The sequence below is a fragment of the Pithys albifrons genome, chromosome 25, assembly GCF_047495875.1.
Source record: "Pithys albifrons albifrons isolate INPA30051 chromosome 25, PitAlb_v1, whole genome shotgun sequence".
Taxonomy (NCBI): domain Eukaryota; kingdom Metazoa; phylum Chordata; class Aves; order Passeriformes; family Thamnophilidae; genus Pithys; species Pithys albifrons.
In genome coordinates this window covers 6,149,814-6,167,146 of record NC_092482.1, presented here as the reverse complement: position 1 = coordinate 6,167,146, position 17,333 = coordinate 6,149,814, and the positions used below count along the sequence as shown (strand labels likewise).

General features: G+C 49.8%; 1 protein-coding gene across 5 annotated transcripts; it reads right to left on the bottom strand.

The window, feature by feature from the left end:
- Nucleotides 1-568: 568 nt before the first annotated feature.
- Nucleotides 569-16,044, bottom strand: GOSR2 (golgi SNAP receptor complex member 2). 5 transcript variants are annotated; one of them, XM_071577522.1, is made up of 6 exons: nt 15,962-16,044; nt 13,573-13,633; nt 10,878-10,986; nt 9,377-9,509; nt 6,549-6,689; nt 569-2,813 (listed from the first exon to the last, which is right to left on the bottom strand). In XM_071577522.1, exons 2-6 carry the CDS (start codon nt 13,610-13,612, stop codon nt 2,652-2,654), a joined length of 585 nt encoding a protein of 194 aa, XP_071433623.1. In that variant the 5' UTR covers nt 13,613-13,633; nt 15,962-16,044; the 3' UTR covers nt 569-2,651. The 5 variants fall into 5 exon arrangements, with proteins under 5 accessions (XP_071433623.1, XP_071433621.1, XP_071433622.1 ...); XM_071577520.1 differs by having other exon boundaries at nt 13,573-13,637; nt 15,962-16,042; XM_071577521.1 differs by lacking the exon at nt 15,962-16,044 and adding an exon at nt 15,842-15,861 and having other exon boundaries at nt 13,573-13,637.
- Between the last annotated feature and the right edge of the window lie 1,289 nt (nt 16,045-17,333).

The window sequence follows — 17,333 nt, the reverse complement described above, 5'->3', positions numbered from 1 at the left end:
ATAAATCATGTCGTGTCCCAACCTTGCTCCTTTATGTATAAAATACTGATAAAAAGTTTTTCAGAGGCAATTCGATTCCCACAGTGTCCCCTCGTGAGAGAGCAGCTCATCCCAGAGCTGGAATTCATGTCACAGCGGGTGGGAAGCAGAAGGGAGATCTTTAGGAAGGAAGGAAATGTCACAGAACTACAGCAGCAACGTGAGCAAGCAGCCAGCAGAGAGCAGAGCTCCAGGTCCAGCTCATTCCCATCAGCAGAGACCCTGATCCCACCTGTGTCCCACTGCAGTGGAGGCTTTTTAGGGGTTTTACACAAACCACCTGAGAGCACTTGGATTTCCAAGTCTACCTTGGACCTTCCATGCAGTACAAACGTTTGCAGTCGCACATCATCAAATCCAGTTCTCCAGGGGGTTCCTTCAAGCCCCACATCCACCTCTGGATGCAGGGGACAGCACTGACACTTGGCTCACCAAGGGGAAATCAGCCTGTGCAGGGACAAGGAGACTCTGGAGGGCAAAATAAATCAACAGGAAAACATCTGAAATAAGCTGGGCTCAGAAAAAAAAATCCAGTTCCAAATATTTTATGGCTCCTCCCACAGCCCAAAAGGAAACAGAAAGGCTGGAGTCCTGCCCTGGTGTAAAACAAATCCTCCTACACCAAGTTACAACTACAGAAACCATAAACAATGACAGCCCTAAATTCTGAACCCCAACACTGTAAAATCAAGTGGAATTGGAGCACTTCATTGGAAAAGAGATTTGCCAGGGACCCATCAGAAGTGCCCAGCCACCCTCCCAGGTGACTCCAAGGGCACTGCAGGCTGAATCCATCAGATTTCGTATCAAAATAAACTCAAGATAAATGAGGATTTAAGGTTTAGAGCAAGACATGCTCTGTCACTGCACAATTCCTTTTTTCCTTTTAATTCCCTCCTCTCTTAGGCTCAAATGAAAACCAATTCCATGCTTGCTCTGCTGAAGTGTTTCCATGGGGCTCCTTGGGGAGCACAAAGAGCATGAAGCACCTCAGACACATCAAGCACACGGAGAAGCCCATGGGCTGGGGCACCTGATCACTCCAGGTGCCTGCCAGGGCTCCAGCACAGCCTGTGGCAGCTCCAGCTGGGCACACCAGACCCCTGACTTCATTTTTGGAATTAAAACCGTTTCTTCCAGTTTGCAACAAGCTACATGATAAAAGCAAAGCTTGGTGCAGCAAGGACAGGACACAGAACTTGTGATCTGTTACTAATCCAGAGACCCACAACCATTCCAGACAGAAAACAAGGAATTGCCAGCACAAGGCCACACCATCTGGTTATGACACCTCTGTGCTGCTGTCAGACATCAGGGAATGCTCCAGACACATTGGGATGGAAACGGATCTGAGGGGTGACTGAAATGGATGGTGTGCAAAATCCCAGGATGGCCACTCTGACAGACTCCCCAGGCTGCAGGGAAAGCAGTGCTGGACTGGACAGAGGCATTTCCCAGCTCAGGGTTGAACTGTCACAGGGAACATCCCAGGCCAGATGTGCCCCAGGCAGCCCCATCCTGGGGGTGACAGTGTGAGTGTCTGTCACAGTAACTCCACAGGTGCAAAGGTAACACAGAGAACACCCTTCCCAAGGATGGGGGATGTGACCACCCCAAAGTACAGAACCTGAGGAACCTCCTGACCACAGCTGATTGTCAGGGACAGGCCTGTTGTGCTGAGCCCACTGGCACTGGGATGCAGAGCACAGCAGGGAGTCCATTCCAGCTCCATGAACAATCCCACACCTCCATCGGAGGACAGGGACTCACCTGCTCCACTGACCCCAAGGTACCAGCCACAGAGCCCAACACCCACCCAGCACCTCAGGGCAGGAGCACAGCCCACCAGGGTAATGTGCACCAGCATTAGGAATGTCCCCCAGCTTTGGAGGCTGGTTTTGGTGGGAGGCCCAGGGATGTGCACCTGCCTGGAGGAGGCAGGAGTGCAGCATTCAGCTTTTTGCAGAAAGAGGTACCAACCAGCCCTGGGGAGAGCCAAGCACCACTGCAGCCTGAGCCAGGGAGATCTGTGCTGGCTAATGCTGTGTGTAGAGGTCACTGAGGTTTAACCATGCTCCAAGCCCCTTCCCCACAAACCCTCCTCCTCCAAGCAGACTGGGGATCCACAGACGGGAACCCTTCACTTCCTGACTCTTTTTGCCCATGAACACTGTGAAGTTTTCTGTGCCATTTTTGCACTGCCACGTGCAGAGCTCAGGGTCAGTTCTGGCCAGCACAGGAGAGATTCACTGCATCTGATCCTCTGGCTTGGCATCCTCCTTTCCCTGTGTCTCCAAAGGGATGTTCCTGCCTTGCCTTGCTGGGCACAGTGTTCACTTCTGCTTCCTACAAACCAGATCCTCACACCTGCAGCCAAGAGGTGAGAGCAGTAAAGGCCAAGGGGTTATTTTTACAGGGCCATTCTCAAGGACAGTGTCCTCAGACACATCCAGTTCTTGACGTGCTTTCCACATGACACGTGTCCAGGTGGGATTTGTAAACTCTGAAGTCCATGGGAAGGGCTCATCCAAAGTAGCGCCCAGAGGGAATTCCAGCCTGGAGACAGTCCATCTTGCTCCAAAGGAAACTGTCTCTGGCAGGTGCTCAGCAGCTCATGTGAGGTACTGCACCACAAGGAACATGATGACACAGGTGACAGCCATGCCCCCCAGCATCAGGAACCTGTCCTGGAAGGCGCGTTTCTCGATGAGCCGCATCACTGTGTTGGATAAGCCCAACATGTTGGCCACATCCAGGATCTTCTTGTGAGTGCCCTGAGAACAAAAACACACCAAGGACACCATTAACCTCATGGTCAGACACTTCTTATTCAACAGGCCCAGAATATTTCATCGTGGGAGGTGAGTGATGGGTTCTGACCCACAAAACTTCCCTGAGCCAACTACCTGACAGGAGGTGGCCACAGGAGCCTGGAAACAGCTGGATGTTGACATTAATTAATTCACACACGTGAACAGGAATGTGGTTAAAGACACAAAACAATCTGTCTGGACAAACACACAATACAGTGTCTCAGAGTAATGCACTCCCTAGGGAGGAGTAAGTTTTCCTGGTCCTGCTCCAGACACTGTCTAGAAAGAACCTGAAGGCTGTGTGCACACAGGGGCAACTGCCAGGAGGGGCCTTGTCACTCCAGGGATAATGGACACTGTCCCCCACAGTGACTTCTGGGTCATCCTTGACAGAACATCCCTCTTCAGGAAACTGAACACTGCTTTCACCTCTAAGCCAGGTCAACAGCACAGATTCCCACCACAGTGCTCAACTCCAGGCTTTTTGGCCTTGAAATAAAGACTTCAGCTCCTCTTCTTTAGTCCCCTGTATCTTTGGTCTCACAAGAGTACATATATGAAAATGGAGAATTGCTGTGATCCCTCCAAGGACAGAATTTAGAACAGCTGTATCAGACACACATGCCCAGTCTCTTAATCCGCAGAACACACGGGCCTACAATGCCAAATGACAGTGTCTTCAAGGCTGTGCAGGTACTCAGGCCCTTTGCTGAGTTCAGGTTGTGTCTCTCCAGTAATACATCACCTCATTTCCCCCTTCATTTCCCACACCTCACATCAGCCCCCTCCATGCTGCTCTCGGGTTCAGCACTTCCCTGTCTCTGCAGAGTCTTTTCACGCTGCCTCACGTAAAAACAAACCTTGCTGGGAGAAGGGAAACCAAAGATGAAGCTTTAAAATAAAAGCAAGTGATAAAAAGTAAAAACTCTTCAATTGTTGCAATCATGGAAGAGTGGAACTGTGTAATTCCAGAACAGTTAAAGTGACCATCCAGGAATACTTGGTCCATACTAGATACCTACAAAGTTACAGAGAACAAAGGCAGAGTGTGCAAAGGAGGGGCACAAGGATGGTGAAGGGTCTGGGAGGCCCACACAAGGAGTAGCCAAGGTCACTTGGCCTGTTCAGGTAGATATAAGGAGACTGAGGGGAGACCTCAGTGGGGTCAGCAGCTGCTGCTGAGGGGCACTGGAGGGGCAGGTCTGATCTATGTGAACTGTGTGACAGTGCCAGGACCCAGGGAAGGGCTGGAGCTGTGCCAGGGCAGGGTCAGGTGGGATGTCAGGAAAAGGTTCTTCCCCCAGAGGGTGGTGGGCACTGAACAGGCTCCCCAGGGCAGTGGGCACAGCCCCAAGGCTGCCAGAGCTCCAGGAGCATTTGGACAACACTCTGAGGGATAGGGTGGGATTGTTGGGGTGTCTGTGCAGGGTCAGGGTTGGACTGGATGGTCCTTTGGGGTCCCTTTCAATTCAGAGAATTCTAGGATTCTGTGATTCCACATTAACCCATTTCTTTCTGTAGCTGTCTCTACATCAGCTGCTTCTGCCAGAAGTTAAAAGGCAACAAAGTCTTTGTCACTGTAAGAAAAACTGTGTAAGGAGAAACATGAAGAGATGTTTCCTCATCTGTGAGGAAGAAGAAATATATCCCCCTGAAAACACAAGAACTTGTATAGCCCCAAAGCACAGGCCATCCCCAGCCATGGGCAGAGACATCCAACAGTTCCCTGCTGCACAGCAGCCCCAAATCACCCCCGGCTGGCACAGGCAGCGGGGGCACAGCCTGGGCACGGCACGGGGCACGGCACGGGGCACGGCCCAGGGCACAGCCCGGGGCACAGTCAGGGGAACAGCCGGGGGCACAGTTGGGGGCACAGCCTGGGCACAGCCCGGGGAACGGTCGGGGCACAGCCCGGGGGCACAGCCCGGGGGCACAGCCCGGGGAACGGCCGGGGGCACAGTTGGGGGCACAACCTGGGCACAGCCCGGGGCACAGCCCGGGGGCACAGTCAGGGCTGCAGGAGCCCCAGAATCATCCCACCAGAACCAGGCCCATCCCTGCCCTCAACCAGCAGGAGCAGCCAGCCAGGACTGGTACCACAAGAACAACCAGCACCTCCTCTCATCTCTTTGGGGCAGCAGGTCCTGCCGAGGCTCCTCTGTGGCACTGCCCTGCTGTGGGTGAGCTCTGGCCTGCAATGGAAAGCAGCTCCTTCCCTGGGATCCAACTGCTTCAGCCAGCACTCATCAGGGATGACCCTGAACCAGTGCCACCTCAGCCTGGAGAATCCATTGCAGTTCCCTGTGTGTGGCACAGGGACATTGATGATTGGATCAATGGGTTCAGCCCAAGCCAATGGGTTCAGCCCCCAAAGTTACCCAGTGCTCAACCAGTGTCTGTAATCCTCTGGGGATGCAGGGCCTTCAAGAAAGGTACTCTTTGCAGAAAGCATTTACAACACCAAATCTTCTCCCAGCACCTTGCAGCCTCCCTCCTCATGAGCTGGTAGCAGAACCCCTCCTTTCACTCACAGTCCTGTGCCCAGACTACCCAGGGACACTATTTCTCTGCAATGAATGAACTACCCCACTAAGTTTTCTTCCAAGTTTTTCTAGTCACTGACTTTGTATAAAAAAAATATATTCACAAGATCAGTGAACAAGTGACCTGAACTAAGAAGTTAAACCTCATCTCAGAAAGAACTTGCCTTCAAACTCTGCTTTATTGCCTCCACAGAACATCTGTGGGTGCAGACACTGCTCACCAGCCTATGGAGTAGGAAAGGAGCTACTGCTCTGTCTTATGCCCTGTGCTGGTCCTGGCCAGGGCTTTGGGAACACCAGGGAACCTGGAACTCTGGGATCAGGGCAGGAAAGTGCCCGTGCCACCCACAGGTGTATGTGGCTCCTCTGTGGGAGCTGCAGGGCAGGCCAGGCCAGGCTGCCACCGCCTGGCACACCATGGACATTCGAGTCCTGACCAAAACAGCAATTCCTGTCACTAAAAATGCCTAAATTTTCTGGCAGATGCATCCCAAAACAGGCAACAGCAGTTATCCACATCAGCAGATGAATATAAAACACAAAAGGATTTCCCCACATTTTTCAGAAATCGAGTTTCTCTTCACACACAATAAAAAGATTTTTGTACTTTGCGCTATTTCCTCAAAATTTAGCATCGTTTTGAACAGTCTTTAAGATAAAAGACAAATATTTGCTTTTAAATCAGCAGTGTCTGGGGAAGAGGGGATGTTGAGGTGCATTGCTTTTATTACTGAGGTACATTATCTTCATTACTGAGGTGCATTATCTTTATTACTGATCTCACATGCCAGAACTTTACACCAGCTTTGTGGCTGCTGAGTGATGTTCATCTGACCAACACCTGCCAGGCAGTGACTGCCCCTTCTGAACTGAACCAAAAACCAGCAATCAATCAAAGGAAAACAAACGTAAAGGAATAAAACATAACATTCAGCTCCAGACACTGCCCTGCAGGGGAAGGCAAGGCAGCCCCAGAAAGACTTTCAAGATATTACTCACAAGGTAATAAAATGAAAAGATTCATAAAAATTTGGGCCTTTCCAGCATCCTCAGCTTGAAGCACTGAAACAACGTTATGTACTGACTTTCCAAAGCCTGGTCATCATAAACACAATAAAACGTGGGGTCTTGCTGGTGAAAAACAATGCCCCACCTTTAGTGTGACTCTCTGGTCCCTCAGGCCCTGCAGGATGCTGGTGCCACTGCCAATAAGCTCATCCATGCCTCGGTGGGCACTCTGCAGGGACTCGTTATACTGTAAGGTTTCGTCGATCGGGATGGTGGTGTCAGAGTCCTGTGGGGAGAGGCAGGGACTCGGTTACCTGCTCACACACAGCATGCACACACACCCTGCACAACACCCAGCAGGACAGGTGCAGGACGGGCTGCAAAACAGCTTTTCCAATGGACAATAAGTGCAACATTGAGTGAAAAAATTTAGAGAAGACAGGGAGGAAGCCAAAAGGCAAAGCTGATCAGCTGTTCCACTGCAATCAGATCTCAAAGACAAAGAGCTTAAGAGCAGAGAATTTTTATAATCTCAGTTTGTGATTTATGCAGGAGAGGGTATTGCAAGAGAGAACATCAAAGCTACAGAAGGTGTTTAACAAGGAGTCATTGGATCATTGCAAGTGAAAGACTTGGGGAAGATTTCACACTATATTTCTGAGCGACAAAAAGTCTGAAAAACAGTGTTTGGAGATGACCTTCTAAACATTTACAACATGGTGCAAATTTCTGGCAGTGAGGACACACAGACATGGGCCTGGTTCCCTGAGATCTACCTCACTCATCAGCCAGGGCCTTATAGAAAAAAATAATTAAAAATTAACATTTTTCATGTTTTTTCCAGAAAAGATGCATTTTTTCAACTAAGAACTAGGAATCTTGAAATGGAAACAATGGAATAAAACTCTAATCTGGACTGCACAAGAGGGCAGAGGATGTGATCACTTGTGTCTTCAAAGGCCTCCAGTTCAATCTTCTCTGGACACCACTCCGCCCTGGGAGCAAGGACATGGCACGTTGCTCCCACACTGCTTCAGAGCAGGAATGGTGATACTGGTCAGTGTGGGAACTGATCACCTGCTCCCAGGTACCCAGAACAAGAACCACACACAGGCAGAATTCCTTTCTGGAGCTGCTGAACATGCTGCTTGTGCCTGTGAGATGCAGGTTACACACAGGTTCTATCAGTGAATGTGCTCTGAGTCAAGTCTTTGGTTAAAACCTCAAAAGTTGATATGAAAATGGGATCCAGTGGGATCCCACCCAGTGGGATCCAGTGTCAGGTGCTGCAGTGCCTGGGCAAGGGCTCTGCTGACTGAGAGGAGGGAGGGCCAAGGGGAGAGCTGTGGAGCCAGGAGGTCCTGTGTGAAGAGGCTGTGACAGAACACACCCCTGAGCCCCTGAGGCCAAGCCCACTCTGGGCCCAGGAGCCTGAGGGCAGAGCACTTGGATTGGCACAGGAGTGGCTCTTATTCCACATATTCAATCACCTTCAAATCAGCAGGGATTTCATTTCCTGTACAAGGGGGCTTTTTTATATACTATAAGGCAGCAGTAAAAATATGGAAGTAGATTTGTGACTCCCTTTCCAAGGAGATGGGATGGCACCAGAGCTTTGATTTGCTGTTTGTGGTTTTCTTCAGAATGGTACAGGGGAGGCTTTAAAGATAAGACCATTTTAAACTCTGCATTAAGCCAAACGTTCAGAACAGCTTCCAAAAACTGTTCTGGATGTCACAGTGCTTTACTCAGGATGCTCAAACACTCAGCTGACATCTCCATTTAACAGAATAGGGGAGTATGTGAATAGGAACTGTGTAACCAAAGTAAGACAACAACTGACAAATAAATCATCATTTTCCTTCTAAAGCACCATTCTAGTCATATTGTTGTAGCAGGCTAAAAAGAAACACAAAATAATTGTGTAGTTTCTTTCATCTGAAACACCTTTCAATATCTGAAGGAGAAAAAAACCCAATTTGCTCTGTATTTTTCTGTAAGCCTGCTATGGCTCTAAAACTGTTCCAGTTACACACGTTTTATTTGTGAAATTTTCCTGTAGGAAAACTTGTCCCTATTTGCAGAGGAACACCAAAGTGTTTAAAAATAAATCAGGTTTCAGATTTCAGTGTTCAAGTCTTGTTTATAATTTTGAAATAGCCAGTAAAATAGCAGACTATCTTTCTGGGAGGCTTTGAGAAGTGCATGGAACTGCCCAAATCTCAGGCAAATATGATCCCACACATTCATTCTTCCTTGTCTTAACAATGACTGACAACACACATAGTGATGTTATGGGAGGTGCCTTTAACAGAAAAGGGGGGGGGGAGAAGGGAAGAAAAACATTTTAAAAATAATAATGATTAAAAAAAAACAAAACAAAGAAACACCACAAATAAAACCACAACTGACTTTTCAGTTGCAGAAAAATGAGATCTGAAAGTAAACCTACATTACCTAGAGCAAAATTCCTCTAGGAATTTGTGCTGGGGGACTTCCCAGTGGAAGAACAAAGATTAACAAGAACAGGTAGAACATATTCATGTTACTATAAACTTCTGACTCATTTCTAGGCAAAAAAGAAGGGCTTTGCTCCAGCTGTGTGATTTGTATTTGGGTAAGTAGAAGCTGCCAGGGAGGTGTATAAAGTCAGGCTTTCTACTGATCCCAGGATCTGACACAAGTCCAAGTAAAATGTACACTTTGGTACCTACCTCACTCACCCTTCTGCAACTGCTCTAGGAAGCCTGGTGGAACTGCACTGGGTCACAGAGGGGGAGCAGCTTCTGGAGCCTTTTCCTACTGCCTCTTAAGAGCTCGACCTCTCCTTGTGAGGGCTGCACTCTCTCCACACCTGTTGTTACTCTTCTCTACCTTTCCTCACTGACCTCCCAGCAGCACTCCCAGCCCTGCCTGCAGCTGCTGTCCCAGAGGGCACTCCTGCAGCCCAGAGAGGAAGCTCAGCACACTCACATTGGCTGTGAAGGTCCTGGCCAGCAGCTCCTCACGCTGCCGCTCCTGCTGCTCCCGCAGGAACCGCCGGTGCTGGAAGTTCCTCAGGGCTGTCTGCAGGTGCTGCACGTCGTATTTCAGCTGGTCAACCCTCCTGGAAAGGACCAACAGGGTGAGAACACTGCTCTCTTCTGGTGCATTTTGGGTTATCAACAACGGAGTGTTATCAATTAACAAGGAATGATGGGTTCTGATTCTCTAGAAGATGCAAGACATTCAATATCAGGCCAAAATTCCACACTTCCCTGCTTCATTTTTCTACTAACAGTTGATTATTTAACAGGTTATTACTTATTTTAATCAATTATTTAGCCTCCAGGTTAATGACAGAATGTGAAGCAGAATTTCTGAGCTGTCTCAAAGTATTTCTGATATTTAACAGCTTATTTTGAGCAATAAACACATGGGAGAGCCAACTGGCAAGTCTCAGTTATCCTATTCCATGACTTGTCTCTTCAGGAGTTGTATCCTCTATTCCTCATTTAACACAGATTTGGGAAGATGGTAGGATTTGTACAGGTTCTGTTTTATGACCCCCCTTCAAATAAAAGATAAAGCTTTCAAATTTCATTAATTAGCACCATGTTCTTAAGTTTGAGTATTTAGTAAAAGGAGCTTGAAAGTCAGTGGGCAACACAGGAGAGATCTCAGACACCTCCACTGGGCTGAAACAAATCATGGCCAGAACTCCCATGGCTCTAATTAAATATTTGATAATGTTTAACGTTTGATTACCAGATAAACACCAGAAAACAGATTATCCTGATTATCAGACTACCCTGGTCTAGTGGGAGGTTTCCCTGCCCATGGCAGAGAGTCAGAACAAGATGATCTTTAAGGTCCCTTCCAACCCAAATGAGTCTGGGATTCTAAAAAGAAATCCAGGACTACTTCACATACTGACCTCTATAACACAGGTGACATGAAATCCACCCCTACCATCTACAAGGGCATTGTGGGACTAAACATTAATAACTGAGTCACAGAATTAATTAAGAACAGCAAGTTCTGATGTCTGTGGTCCAACCTCCTGCTCAAACCAGTGCTCACTTTAGGATTCTCCCTATTTCAGTCACCAACAGCCAGAGACAACAACATCAGCTGAAGGAAATTCACTCCCTACCTCCACAAATACATTAAACCAATAATCTTATAGAGTGGAATTTTATTTAAGCATCCTAGTGCATGTTCTGGTCATCTGAGAACAGAGCCATGACTCCAGCTCCATCACCAGCCTGGACCTGATGATCTCTGAGGGTTTTGCAACCTTAATGATTCTGTGGTTAAATGCAGAAAAGTGACTTTGCCTCTGTGCTTCAATTTTGCCACTGCAGAGCACAGAGGTAAGTTATGCAGAGTACAAAGGTTTCAGACAAATCAAAAAGCAAAGGGCTTCAATAAATTTAATTAAAATAATTACAGAGACTGCCCTGCTCAATCAGAGCAAAGCAGGTGAACTCACAGCTTGGCGTTCTGCCGCTTGTTGGGAGGCTCTTTGCTGGACAGGATTTCCAGGCGTTCCAAGTTGCTGAATATATTGTCTATTCTTGCCTGGATCTCATTTTCTACTACTGCAAGAAAATGAAAACATCATTTGATTTGAATTAAAGAACTGCAATCTGATGAAGGTGAAAGCTCAAAAGCATTCAAAGCTGGATGTAAAACCTGAGAGATGCAAATGCTTACTGGATGAAAACCAGATAAGTGAGAACTATAAATATCAGGAAATGCCACTTCTTTAGCTCAGTAATTTAACACTCTCACCTTTCCCTCCCCGTCTGAGAAGGGAGTTAGGAAAGATCCTGCTTTCTCCAGACACCAGAGCCTCTTTCCCTATCAGTTCCATGAATTAGGATTTCAGGCTCCCACATTCCCCCTGCAGCCCCTTCCTGTTCCCTCAGCAGGATTGGCTCTCACAAGCCAGGATGGACCTCACAAGGATGGGGATTTAAACCTCTGGAAGCTGTTAAAACATCCCTAGTGCAGGGCTGACTGACAGAGCAGGGCAGGACTCACAGTGGGCAGAACTGGCAGCCAAACAGCTCAGAGGGACATGCCAGAGCAGGGCTGAGGCCCTTGCAACAGGAAAACAAGGTCACAAATAACGCCTCTGTCATCACCTGCATCACAATTGCTCCTGGTAATCTGTGTAGGAAGAGCAGAGGGGCCACAAAACTGCACAGCAACTCATCTACTTGGACTTCAGTGAGGTGGGGAAAGGGCACAACTGGGAAAGAGCCAGGTGGGTGCAGGTCCTGCAGCCACTGCACAGCACCAGAGGGTACAAGGCACAGCCCCATCTGACACCCCATTCCCTATCCCTGCCTCAGTCCAGCGTTTCACAGCCCAGAGCAGTGCCCAGAGGCGAGGACAGGAGCCCTGGCACACCTGACAGCACCGTGTGTGCAGCTGAGGCTGCAGGGACAGCACTGAGGACACTCCTGAGCCCTCCCCTTGGCCTGACCAGACCCAGTGCAAACCCTCAGCGAGCCCTACTGACCCTGTTTGCCCTCACTGTACATTTAGACTAAAGAGAAATACAGAGGAGCATCATGAACCACCTGGTAATTACCCCATGAAATGTCAGCACCTCCCAGAAAATCACATTCAGCAGAAGCCAGAGAAGCAAAGAGGACACACAACCCTTTTGTTTGCCCCTGGATCTCACACAACTAAAGAGCAACACTCACACCTACAGGCAGAAATGCAACTAATTCATCTCTCCATCATTCACCACAGCTAAACCCAACAGAAGAGCACCCAGGAGAGCAGACAGACAGAGACAGCAGCTTTTCTTAGACCAAACAACACTATAACATGATTTTTTGAGCAAGGAGGGCCTATTTGCTCAGAGTTGGAAAAGGCAAACTGCAAGTTTGATCTCCTGGCCCCTGTTACTGCTCTTCAGCCACAGATAATCCTTTTTCCCATAAATTCTGAAATACACACTAATATCTAGAGCACTATGTGTATCTTTGTATCTGTATAAATAATCAGTATGTTCATTTATTGACCATGTAAAATGTATGGTCTCAGAGAGCAGAAGCAAGATGAAAAATTATATTAATTTTCAAGATTTTCAAAATCACACCCAGGGAACAGCAATCTGGGGATTCTGGTAGTAAAGGAGGAGTAGCAGAACTAGGATTGTTAAATTGTTATATTTTGTTAGGAAAGTAATTACAGCCCTTTACAGCCCTTCACAAGAATATTTAGAGTAACAGAAGTCAGTGGGCATGTAATAAATGCACCCAGTCAATGAGTGTCCTTTCACCTCAGAAGTTCCTGAGGAAGCTCATTATTAGTGACTCATGCAGGAATTAAGGCTTCACAAACAGGTCCAAAATACATGAGCCAATTCTGCACTGGGGTAAAAAGCCACACACATCAGAGCATTTTATTATTACAGTCATTTATGAGCACAGGGTTATAGTCCAAATGCACGGGGCAATTTCAGACCTGATGGTTCTACCCGTTTCCCTCAGGCAGGTGGAACTGCAGCTTCTGGCTCTGATGCAGCAGGAACTGTCAGGATCAGCCTGCCTGAGCTCCTGCCCACCAAATCCCAGCCCCTTCCCCTTCCCCTTCCCCAGCAGCTGCACGGAGTATCTTCAGGGGAAGCTGCCAGTTGCTGGATGCTGAGGGAACAACAACACAGCAGGGCAGGCACAGGAACACCCCTCAGTCACATCAGCTTTTGGGCTTCTAACAAACCAGCTCAGTCATTCTCTGAAGTTGCAGCTCTGCCCACATCAAGGTGTTCACTAATTTTACCTCCACGAGGGCACTGATGGGGGGCTTTGAACTTGGTGATGCTGAAGGGCCTCCACAGACAACGAGTTCCAAATCCACAGCACCAAAGTGTGGAACTCCCATATCAGGGCATTACAGAAGCACCCACAGCAAGCCCTACTGTGGGTGCTTCTATAATGTCCTGATGATCTCAGGTAAATTCTTGTTCTGTCTTTTCCTGCTCTGTCCTTCATACAAAACATCACCTTCTGGAAGTTAAAGAGCAAAATAACTGTGATGCATTTCTAACTGGTGATGTGTCTCAGCAGCTGATCACAAGGACTCCAGAGCCCAGTTTGTCCCAGTAATGATTGTAAGCACAATGACAAGGCACACAAGCTCCATCAGATCAGCCCCTCACTCACAGTGCACGGACTCCTTGTCTGAGGTCTCCAGGCGCCCCATGTGAGACTGCACCTCATGGACCTGCCTGGCAAGAGACAGAGGGTAAATGAACAGAGCCAGTAACAGCTATAGATCACCTTTCAGTACCTCACTTCTCAGCTTCTCTCACTGAGAAGTACTTTTAAGAACAGAACAGGAACCAGCAGCACAGTGTGCGGTGCAGACACCCCATCAGTGACCACCAACAGCCCGAGCTGTCTCTCAATTCACAAGCACCTGCAAATAACTTTGTTTAAAAACAGACAGGGAGAGAAGCACAGAACAGCTTTTCTGCAAGAACCAGCTGCTCAGCATGGCCTGCAGGTGACAGTGGGGAGATACCGAGGGCAGAATGGCACAGAAGGGGAATGAGGAATGGTTTTCAGTGTCTCATAACATATGAATTAGAGGCACCAAGTGAAATTAAAAGTTTAAAATTATAAGGAAATACTGTTGCTGGACAAGCAAAGGGAAACAAAATTGAAAAAAAAACCACTGATGGCTGTTAAATTCTTCAGTTTCAAGCCACCAAGCCTCACATTTCAGGGAGACTGGGACAACATTACACCCCATGTCTGCCTGTGTTTCCCAGAGAGCCCAGCTGGGCTGAGCTGCCTGGGACAGAAGGACCTGGGGACACACTTGGTGTGACCAGCCTCACAGCAGCCAAATTCCACTTCAATAAGGGCACTTCACTGATGGCTTTGATTAAATTTGGTATTTACAAAAATACCATGACCTTGTCTAAAAACAAACTTTAAGAGACCAGAGTTTGGTCACATTAGTGATTCTTTCTCTGGGGCAAGTCCTGTCTGACAATTCCAGCACAATTGTTTCTGAAGCCAGACCTTCATATGGCAGTACTTGGATTAATGACAGAACCAATTTGATACCCAGGATCTTGCAGCCCACACTTGTTCCACAGTTCTGTTTTAAATCAGCTTCTCCAGGGCATCCCAGCCTTGCCCTTAAACTGCCTCTTTGGAGATCCAGGTGTAGGATCCAGAAAATTCACTGAGAGGGTGAAAGGAGAGTTACAAATTCAAGGTATCCCCAGGCTGACAACAAACTGCAACAGAAGCACAGCTCAGTGACTGCTCAGATCCCAGAGCAGCTGTGGCTGCCCCAGCTCTGGGAGTGCCCAAGGCCAGGCTGGACAGGGCTCGGAGCCCCCTGGGCTGGTGGGAGGTGTCCCTGCAGGAGGGTGCAACTGGATGAGCTTTATGGTCCTTCCAACCCAAACCACTCCATGATCCCAGAACACGGCAACACAGAAAAGAAACCCAACAACCTTATTCCCCTCATCCAGAACAGCTGCTGTTAGGGATCTGCAGCTCCAGATCTCCACAGAATGTCCTGCTTTTCCCTACAGGGTTACTCTGTATCACTGTTCAACGACACAGAAATGATGATCCAATTCACGGTTCAACTCCACGAAAGTCTCTCCCCACCCCACCTCCCTTAAGAGCTTCAAAAAGCAGCAACTGATCACAAAAATTTGGAATGCTGGATTAACTGTATCCTGTGGCTTCTTCCACATGATTCCATATGGAATAATAACAGAGCTGCACGATGCTTTCTTTGCCTGGTTTTGCAATTTTCACACCACTCCTCCCCCCCCAGACCAGCATTATCCGTGGAACTGTGGGATTTATCCTCAAGGAGCTTCCAGAGGTGGTTTAAACCACGGCAGCCGAATCCTCAAACCCTACTGCTCAAAAACACCAACATAAACGAGAGCCCCGTAAATGAACACACATTCATTAGTAATTAATAACTAATTAACAGGTCACCCTTGGCCCGGGCTGAGCCCTTCGGGGCTGACGTGGCCCTTGGCCCCGCTCAGGCACTTCTTGTGCTGGCACACCCCTTGTTTGTACCCACACACCTGTGCTGTGCTGGCACAGCCGCTCAGACCCCTCACACCCCCCCGGGCCCCTCCGAGACCCCCGCACCTCTCACACACCCCCCGGACCCCTCACACCCCCCCGGGCCCCTCCGAGACCCCCGCACCTCTCACACACCCCCCAGACCCCCGCACCTCTCACACACCCCCCGGACCCCTCACACCCCCCCGGGCCCCTCCGAGACCCCCGGACCTCTCACACACCCCCCGGACCTCTCACACCTCCCAGGCCCCTCCACACACTTGCTGGTTTGCCAGCACAGGCTCTTACACACCCCCGGAACCCTCACACACCCCCATGGCCTTATCACACCACACACACACACACGAGACCCCTCACGCACTTGTTGGTTTGCTGGTACAGCCCCTCAGGCCCCTCACACCCTTTGTTTCCCCTCACGCACTTGTTGGTTTGCTGGTACAGCCCCTCAGACCCCTCACACCCTTTGTTTCCCCTCACGCACTTGTTGGTTTGCTGGTACAGCCCCTCCATTCCGCGCCGGGCCCGCTCCGCTCCCCGCACACGTCGCCTCCGGCCGCTTCCGGCCCCGCCTTTTCCGCTTCCTCTTCCTGTTCCGCCTCCGCTCGGCGCTGCGCTGCGGCCGCCAGGGGGCGCTGCAGGACCGGCGACCCGCGCGCGGGAAGCGGGAGGGGATGGGGGGGGGGGGGATGTGAGAGAGAGAGAGAGTGTGAGTGTGTGTGAGTGTGAGTGTGTGTGTGTGTGTGTGTGTGTGAGTGTGAGTGTGTGTGTGTGTGTGTGTGTGTGTGTGTGTGTGTGTGTGTGTGTGTGTGTGTGTGTGAGTGTGAGGGGATGGGGGGTGTGTGTGTGTGTCTGTGTGTGTGAGTGTGTGTGTGTGTGTGAGGGGATGGGGGTGTGAGGAGATGGGGATGGGGTGTGAGGGGTGTGAGGAGATGGGGAGGGTGTGTGTGTGTGTGTGTGAGGGGATGGGGTGTGAGGGGTGTGAGGGGATGGGGGGCGGTGAGCAGATGGGGTGTGTGTAAGGGGATGGGTGTGTAAGGGGGTTGTGTGTGAGGGGTTGGGTGTGTGAGGGGATGGGGTGTGTGTGTGTGAGGGGATGGTGTGTGTGTGTGTCTGTGTGAGGGGATGGGGTGTGAGGGGATGGGGCTGTGAGGGGATGGGGGGCGGTGAGCAGATGGGGTGTGTGTAAGGGGATGGGTGTGTAAGGGGGCTGTGTGTGAGGGGTTGGGTGTGTGAGGGGATGGGGAACACGTGAGGGCATGGAGGGGGATGGCGAGGCCAGGGCCAGGCAGGCTTTGCTATCCCTCCCTGTGCCCCCCACACCGTGCCTCTCTATGCCATCCAGGCCGCAGAGTTGCTGCTTCAGACTCTGGACGGTGGTGTCAGCTGAGAAAGCTGCCCTGGGGCCGTGGCACTCGGAGTGTTCCCTGCAGGGACACCTCCCACCAGTCCAGGTGGCTCCAAGCCCCATCCCCCTGACCTTGATCACTTCCAGGGCTGAGGCAGCCACAGCCTCTCTGCCCAACCTGTGCCAGGGCCTCATCGCCCTCACAGCCAAGAATCTTTCCCAGTATCCCATCTGACTCTGTCCTCTGGCAGTGGGAAGCCATTCCCCCTGGTCCTGTCCCTCCTTCCCTTGTCCCAGGTCCCTCTCCAGCTCTCCTGGAGTCCCTTTAGGCACTGCAAGGGCTCTCAGGTCTCCCCAGACCCTTCTCTGCTCCAGGTGGACACCCCCAGCTCTCCCAGCCTGGCTCCAGAGCAGAGGGGCTCCAGCCCTGGGAGCAGCTCTGAGGCCTCCTCTGAACTCGCTCCAGCAGCTCCATGTCCTTCTTAGATTTGGGATACATATGGACACA